The sequence below is a fragment of the Betta splendens genome, chromosome 10, assembly GCF_900634795.4.
Source record: "Betta splendens chromosome 10, fBetSpl5.4, whole genome shotgun sequence".
Lineage (NCBI taxonomy): Eukaryota > Metazoa > Chordata > Actinopteri > Anabantiformes > Osphronemidae > Betta > Betta splendens.
This window is the reverse complement of record NC_040890.2, coordinates 8,069,429-8,077,473: the sequence shown is the minus strand read 5'-3', so window position 1 is coordinate 8,077,473 and position 8,045 is coordinate 8,069,429. Positions and strand designations below refer to the sequence as shown.

The following is an 8,045-nucleotide window of genomic DNA, read 5'->3' as shown; positions in this document are numbered from 1 at the left end:
GCGGTTTGTCAAAGCGGAGACAAGCGTGCTGTTCCAACACGACGGAACAAGAAAAAGTATATCATGTGTATTTTTTTCAAACGAGCACCGGAACATATCGCTTCGTTATTATGTGACGAATGATTACGGCGAGAGGAAGCAATCTGAACAGAGTTAATTGTGTTTACTTATGCGCTTAGGCGTCAAATTAATTCAACAGCATCAGCTGCGGATCCATACTTTGTCTACACTGCGCACACGCGCCTTTAAACGAACCGGCTTTGGAGAAATGCGGCAAATGTCAGTATTTGAGTTCAAACTGAAACTTAAAATCTGGTGTTTTCTAGAAGGAGCCGAACCAAGTGTTGCTGCGCGGTCCAAGCGTTCACTCAGAGTATCAACTGTGGCAGATTAGGGGCTTAGGAAAAGTTTCAGCTCACCAAAAAGCCTGGCAGCGTCTGTGCACATTTTTTCTGTTACCGCCCGATGGTTTGAAATCAGCTTTGATTAGATGCATTACATAAATCTTGCGGGACTAAACGCTGAGTCCAACATAAATATGAGGATTATAGCTAAACTCTGTTATGTCCCGCTGTCCAAAATAAGGCAATCACTCAAAAATACCCCCCCCCCCAAAAAAAAACGCAAACAAAAAAGTGTAACAAAAATTTGCATATGTGCTCAGAGAAGCATGAAACTGCTAAGTGAGCTCACATGCATGAAATCCGTTTCTTAAGTTCATCTTGCAGAAAGAAAGAACGAAAGTGATTTTACAGAGATGTTACAGCTGTTTTCATGTTGTCCATCACCCCCCCCCCCCCCCCCCCCCCCCCCCCCCCCCCCCCCCCCCCAGATCATTACAGAGTCATTTCGAAATGATCAAATTGAATTGTCTGGGGGCCATCTGTTCAATAAGCACTGCTTGGTTAATTATAATGAAATGGGAAGAACCAGAGAGCCGCTTATATCACAAGAGGATCTTTGAAACTAAAGATTTTTATCAGAAATTGTAGAATTGAATCAGTTTGACACGTTTGTGCTTTTGGGATCACTTTGTAGTAAACCCGCCAAATTAAAAGCCCGGAGATAGTATAGAAAATGCGCACAATTTTGAACGACACAATTCTGTTTAGTTTTATTAATTAATTAATTAGAATCCAGTTTGGGACATTTCTTGACTGACCTAAAGGCTTCTGTGTTTCCTCAGCCCGAGACATTAGGAGCATCAGCCAGTTTCGGAGCCTGATAAATGCCATAAACGGTCAAGGTTAGACACCAAACCCGCGCAATCATCTCGTCATTGTCTCTGGCTGTTTATTTATGTCTCCTGCTGCGGGCGGAGAAACGCGAGGCCCAGACCACGTGAGTACGCGACACAATAAATGGTGATAAATAAAAGCAACACGAGATAAAATGTCTCTCACTCTGCTAAGTTACCCATCACACGCGCGCGCGCGCGCACACACACGGTCGGAGCCGTCCTTCAGCACATTTGTTTGAGTGTGGCCGCCTCTCTTGCCATGATCTGTGTGCCTTGGTCGGCATGCGAACACTCCGCGCGGCTATAGGCCCCTGGGGTGGCGTATATTTATATTCCCAAGCCCAAATATCACCGTCTCAGTATCCAAAAACAGAGATGTCTGCTTGGCCCAGACGACGCAGCCATGTTAGTACTGCGATTTACTAACTCCGTGGCACCCAGACAGGTTCGCAAAATATCTGCGACCATTACGCAGGAATCCGCACATAATGCGAACGGTGTAAACGTGTTTTAAGACTTATGCTCAAGAGTCCGCATATGGAAGGCTATTAAAAATCCCCTGCTTTATAACTCTATTATACTTTTTGAAGTAACTAATCAGAAAGGAGATGCAGACGCCGCCGCCCGCCTCCTGTACAACCGCCAGATGTTCTTGTAAATCAAAAGGTTGGGCTGATGATAATAATGGCCTGATCGACTTGAAGACTCATAAAAAGGACGAGTTGTAAAAAAAATCAGGCATATGCTTATGAGGATGGGCCTTATGTCTAACAATATGCTCTCTAGTCGACATAAAGGGAGACAAATATAGATGTTAACCGTTTAGACGGGACGCAGTTTCATCATGCCAACATAAAAAAGGCGTCTCATCACGGCTGTGCGTGTTAAAGTACTGACGCGCAAAAACACACGTCACTGCTACTCTACTAAAAGAAAAAAAAAACATGAAAGCAGTCACAGATAACGAGACGCAATAACTTAGTAATAACTGTAATATTCACATTTTATGTTTTGTGAAACGCATCTGTGGCACTTTCTAACTTGACCTCTCCCACTGTACTCGAGGTCCCCATAGAATCCCCCGCGTCGCCGTATTCGGTACATTGTTGCCATCTAGTGGCCGCACAGAGTCACCGCACCCCTAAATCTACAGACTCAGCTTCCAGTCAGCCCAGTCGTTCTCACCAGCGCAGCGCTCGCATACTAAATAGCATGCAGATAAATGCCATCTGTCCAAATTGCTGTTTCTCTGCGCCCATTAATTAACATGGTCAACAAATGCGGACAAGGTCAATGAGCCTGTGGATTCATGAGAACAAGTTGGGAATGTAATTGATTTCGTCTGCAACGCTGCAAAGCAAACTCTTAGAATAAATCATGAGCGTTCTGTTTTAACCCTCCGGCCACCGATTGACTCAAATCCTGAAAACGGTGTTAAAGGGAAATCACCCTAAGCCCTGAAAAAGAATCATAGATCAGTGGTTCTTCTTCTGAGTCAATGCACGTCTTTGTTTTGAGGCACTGATTTATCGTTTCGGGGGACAGCTGTCCTGTCATACCCAAGACAGAGGTCAGCTTCTCTGTTTCATTTTCTCAGTAGGTAAATTCAGTGTGTTATCTGTGAAGTCATCATAGACATGGGGTTTGGCTCATTGAAATAAAGCAACTACTTTAGCACCATTTGCATTTTGTTTTTGTCGTACTGAATATTTATGAAAGATAATTTGGTTGTCTTACATTATTTAGAGGTCCACACTTATCCTGTAATGAAAAACATTCAAGGTGGTGTAGAACTCAAGGAAAGAGGCTCGGTGTTTTTTTCTTCCTTTGTGCCAACACCCTCAGTTTTGTTCTTTAATGAAAAATTAAACATGTGAGACCGTAAAGTTCATTAAGACGCAGATAGTTTCAGATTTCTCTTTTAGACTTAACAATTTGAGAAAATAATAACAATAAAAATGTCATTTTATAAAGGTTTGTCTAAACTCTTCATTTGCATGGAACCATAAAAAAAAGTCTGAATACCATTTCTAAAATGACTTCTGTTCAGTTGTTCAGTCACATACAGTAAGAACAGATCAAGGCGTCTTGATTGGTGTCATCGAGACGGGGAGTCTCATGACTAAAGGCGCCTTGTACCGATGGCTGTCTATGGGTCAACCAGCTTGACTTCACCCACGCCCTTTGGCCTTTTTTAGCCAGACGCATGTGGTACAATACTGTGCGTCGCTCCACTGGGACCAGGTCCATGACCATGAGAGGCTCTCGATTCATCAGACTTCAACATCAACTCAACTGCCTTCTGTCTCTGCCACCTCGACGCTCACTTACACACAAAACAACATTGTCATTATAAATAACTTCAAATTGAGGGAGAAAGGGAGAAAAATACTTTTTGTAATAGTGTAGTATTTGTTTAAATATACTGTATACAGTATACAGTAATGATCAAACAATTACTCCTGCAACTCCTGTAACGTCGTGACTCAGCCTTACAACAAGGATGAGGTGATTTTTCCCAAATGTTTAGTTTTGATAGAAAAATTTGTATTAAATATCTTTGAGTGTGTTTTTAGGTGCAACAGCATTTACTGCACAACGAACTGATCATTTGTTTTAGCTCAGCTGTAAATACGCTTTTACTTTTATATTAATACAGTAACAGGAGTCCATGTATTGGCGCTATCATATGCCCCTTGACCAAAGTGGTTTATTGCCACATTGGGTCAGATGTGAAATTACACCATTTACTGTAGATTACATTGTTCTTCAGATGGGGACAAATGTAGGAACATTTCCCACAAGTCCCCACTAACATGAAGACAAAGTAAAGGTCAGAGGTAGAAGCATCAACATGTGTGACTTCACCCCTGAAAGTGCTTACATTTCTTAAGCTCTTCTGCTTTTGACAGGGAAGTGAACACAAGGTTTAACCACAGCCTCCTGATCAGCCCAGTTACAGGCCGACACGGGAAAGCTTATAGTTACTATTCTCTATTTACGCTGTTTGTTTGGGCTTTTCTTACATGTGATGTGGAATTTTGCTAGTAAACATTTCTGCCTATCAATATTGTTATTAGTGACACTGGAATTTCAGTTGTTTAGATCTAAGGGTAATTATTTCCCCTTTATTGGAGGCCAGAGACAAACAACCACTGCCTCAGTTTCCTACAGGTTATGAAGCTCTGTATTTCATTCTTTTTTGTCTGAACTTTTACCCAACATAAAAGGCCAATATATTTGAGCCACCGTTTCTTCTTGGGTTATAAACATTAAATTTATCCACAAGCAAGCAAACAAACATGCTTAAACTTGAGTTGTATTTAATTATGGGCTGTTAGTAGATTCAGGTAAAGTATAGCTTATTATAAATCAAATCATGATTCGGAATTATTTGACTTATTAATTGATTTGGAGTCTTCGCAACAGTAGAAAACATCATCAGTAGAAAATGTCTTATAGATATATCCTTTTATTTCTCAAAAAGACATGTACACATGCTATTCACTCCACCACATCTTAAATAAAGTAAAGCAGATACGTGACAATTCATTCATTATTATGATATTAATAAACTTCTCCAGCACGAAGCTGGGGAATATGTACCGCAGCTTCCTCCAGCTGAAGGGAACCAGTGTGTGATGATGACAGGTGAGTCTCAACCAAAAGCCACGCTCTCACTAAAGTGGTTGGAAGAGAGCCATAAAAAGTGTTTACGGATCAAACGGGTTGAATGTTGGTCAACTACAAACACCTGTTGCGTTTTTCTGTTCTCCAAAAACAGGACACACACGGCTTTGAGTAAAAAGCTGCTCAAAGAAGAACGTGGTGGTGTGATTTGGTGCTAAGGATGGAGGAAATGAAAATAAAATATTCATGGAAATAGTTGCATAATACAAGATAAATAGGAATATAATAAATCCGTTAAATACAAATGAAATTTCAGTGCCGACTGTTGGAAATCGTCTTTCACGATCGCCTTTGGTTTCTCTGTCTGTTCCTTTTTCCTCCTCTCTTCAGCCTGTAAGAAAATAGAAATAATAAAAAAAAAACTCTTCCACTCAAGTCTTATTTTGCAATTATTACCAATATTTGGCTACATGTATGTATGACTGTGGCCAGCGTGCACTCACCTGAAGTGGCTCCACTCGCTCCACTGCGAGTTGCAGAGCGCATCCTTCGCTCGGATGCAGACGGCCTTGACCTTGTGCTTCACTTCAGTCTGACAGACCCGGCCAGAGTGGACTGTCAAGGTCTGAGGAAAACAAAGGCATCAGATACTAGAGCGGAAGTGTGGGACTTTCTGGTTCTGTTATTAATTTGATGTCGGGGTAATTTAAATCATCTTGGGACCAATATGAGCTTGTTACCTTGGTGGCTTTTGAGTCACTGCATGGGTTTTCACATCTTTTGCACCTTCCCCTCAGCTGTGCAATCTCAAAAGTGAGGGGAAAGTAGGAGTAGGGGCTGCTCCAGGAACTCGGGTAACTCCACTCTATCACATTCGAGTTGACTGCGCTGATCCTCACCTGGTCAGGTTTTACTGCGACGGACGGCGGAACAGGGCGGTGAGTCGCCGACCGAGACGCGACGCGAGGACAACGCGATGGGGCGAAGCGGCCTCACCTATGTCAGACAGCAGGAAGTCCTTGGAGTAGTCCTCCAGCAGGAAGTGGCGGGTCCTCAGGAACACGGTGAGCAGGATGCGCCTGCTCTCCTCGCCGTAGGGGCAGTGCTGCCGGTCGGCGCAGGAGACGCCGCGGCCGCCGGCGTCCACCGCGCACAGGAAGCTGCCGTCGGCCGTGGAGCAGGCCCAGCGCCCGGCGCCGGCGCCGCCGCCGCCGGCGTCCGCGGAGCAGCGGGCGGCCGCGTCCGACACCCTGCACGCAGCGGCAGAGCGGCTGTTTCCACGCAGTCCGACCTGTGAGACGGCCCATTACACGCGTGTGACCTACCGCTGCACCCTGATGAACGCCACGCTGCCGACCCGACTGGCGTGCCAGGTCCACCAGCACCGGAACTCCCCGCTGTAATTGTGAGCCGCGCACTTCAGGTAATCCCCTACAGAGAAGAGACACATAAGACCCAAGACAGAGGTGGAAGCATTCATTTATGTACTTCATCTCATACTGTACCTTGTTGAGACTTGACCAGAATCTTCCTCCTCGTGGTCCTGTCCTCTCGGATCAGGACCTCGGTGTGATTCAGCAGGGAGCCGTTCCTGCTGTGGCAGCTGTAGTTGCCGCCTCCGAGGCTTTCCTCCAGCTGCACGAGGTACGAGTTCCCTCTCCGCCCCTCGTCCACGCCGTTCCTCCTCCAGTAGATGTCCTGCGGCTCGCTGCTCCGCCTCGGCAGCTCGCGTCCCGACAGACAGGTCAGCGGGAGCTGCCCCACGGAGCCGTCCACCTCCACAACCAGGACTGGAGGACACACAGGGGTTAGACTTGGGGTCAGGTCTAATTATTTGACGCCGGGCGCTGCACTCACATACGGATGACACGTACTGTTCGGGAGCAGAGTCCAGTGATTCTTCGGATTTTGGCAGCGGACTTGTAGAACTACACAGAAGACGCTGAAGATGAGACACTTCATCTGAGGGGTGAAGATGAACAAACAATATATTAATGAGTCAAATCAGTATGAATGAATTACAAAAAGGATGCAACTAACAAAACATGCTGATAAATAGTCAGTAAAGATCTACAGGCTAAAATTACATCACTAGCAGAATTTTAAAATGAAGCTTTATTAATTAAAGGTAAAGGTCTGCATAAACATGGAAATGAGGTTGACTACAAATAACAGCTTAATTAAAAAAATCACAATACCAGTTATTAATAAATTTCTAGAGTATTGACTTTAATTCAATTTTCATTAATGTTAAGCACAATAAGTTTGAATAAATAGGGCGTAAACTCATCAGTGGTCCTACCTTGTTATCAACGTCCAGGGCAAGTGGCGTTTGTGTGACGCTGAGCGCCTTTTATATCCTGACGCTGACATTTGAGACGCACAAACTTCCCCGCCGCTGTAAAAGCCCGGCGTCCGTCCGGAGGCGCGGCGCTGTCACCTACACTCACTTCCACTTGCAGTCAGAATGTGCCACCGAGAAAGGAAAATGCGCTCATTGTTTATTCGTGAGTCGTCGACGCGTTGCACAACGCAATCCCAGGCACTTGTCGCGCGCCGAAGCAGCGTGGGTGCCGCCGGTTCGCCGCCGGTTCGGTGGTACCGGTCCTGCTGCGTGGCCCACTTTCATCCTGGGCTCCCGCGTTGTTTCGGAGCGGCGCTCGTTGTGGCGAACAACAGGTTGCGCGTGAAATGACAACCTGTGAAACACTGGTTTCACGTGTGTTGCTTCTATCATAAGGGCGAGGTTTCAGATTTTGGAACAAACTTGTCGAACCGGGATAAATAATTAACAGACTGAAACGCTACCAGACTTTGCTAAAAAGTTTAGGGCTGCCAGGAAGGAGGTTCAAACTTCCGGCCACAACCTCCGCAATAAACGGGCATGTTTATTAAAAAGGTTTATTAGAAAAAAATCATTCTCTGATTCGTACAATTTACATAAGCATTTCTCCCATCTGGTAGTATTAAAATAAAATACACAATCATAAAATGCTTCAGCCTAAAACCTCACTTACATATAGAGAGATACTGTAAGAGGGCAAAACCTGAATGTACTGTACCATCACCTACATCCCATCATTATAATAACTACAGATTATTCATTCTGATAGGTTCGATGGCCTTCAATATCTGGCTGGTTTGTGCATTGTCAGACCTGTACCTGTATATATCA

The 8,045-nt window shown here is 44.6% G+C and overlaps 1 protein-coding gene across 1 annotated transcript; it reads right to left on the bottom strand.

Moving 5' to 3' along the window:
- Positions 1–4,694: 4,694 nt before the first annotated feature.
- On the bottom strand, positions 4,695–7,722 carry il12ba (interleukin 12Ba). The gene is made up of 8 exons (XM_029166022.3): positions 7,173–7,722; positions 6,745–6,832; positions 6,376–6,660; positions 6,196–6,301; positions 5,867–6,120; positions 5,611–5,783; positions 5,374–5,495; positions 4,695–5,261 (listed from the first exon to the last, which is right to left on the bottom strand). The coding sequence occupies exons 2-8, from the start codon at positions 6,830–6,832 to the stop codon at positions 5,210–5,212; spliced, it is 1,080 nt and encodes a 359-aa protein (XP_029021855.1). The 5' UTR covers positions 7,173–7,722; the 3' UTR covers positions 4,695–5,209.
- Positions 7,723–8,045: the final 323 nt, after the last annotated feature.

Excerpts from the sequence above, each read along its gene's own strand:
- il12ba (XM_029166022.3), bottom strand. The coding sequence starts at position 6,832 with ATGAAGTGTCTCATCTTCAGCGTCTTCTGTGTAGTTCTACAAGTCCGC. Across the intron at positions 6,661-6,744 it reads CTGGACTCTGCTCCCGAACA|TCCTGGTTGTGGAGGTGGAC; the intron begins GTACGTGTCATC and ends TGTGTCCTCCAG. Across the intron at positions 5,496-5,610 it reads GTGACTCAAAAGCCACCAAG|ACCTTGACAGTCCACTCTGG; the intron begins GTAACAAGCTCA and ends TGTTTTCCTCAG.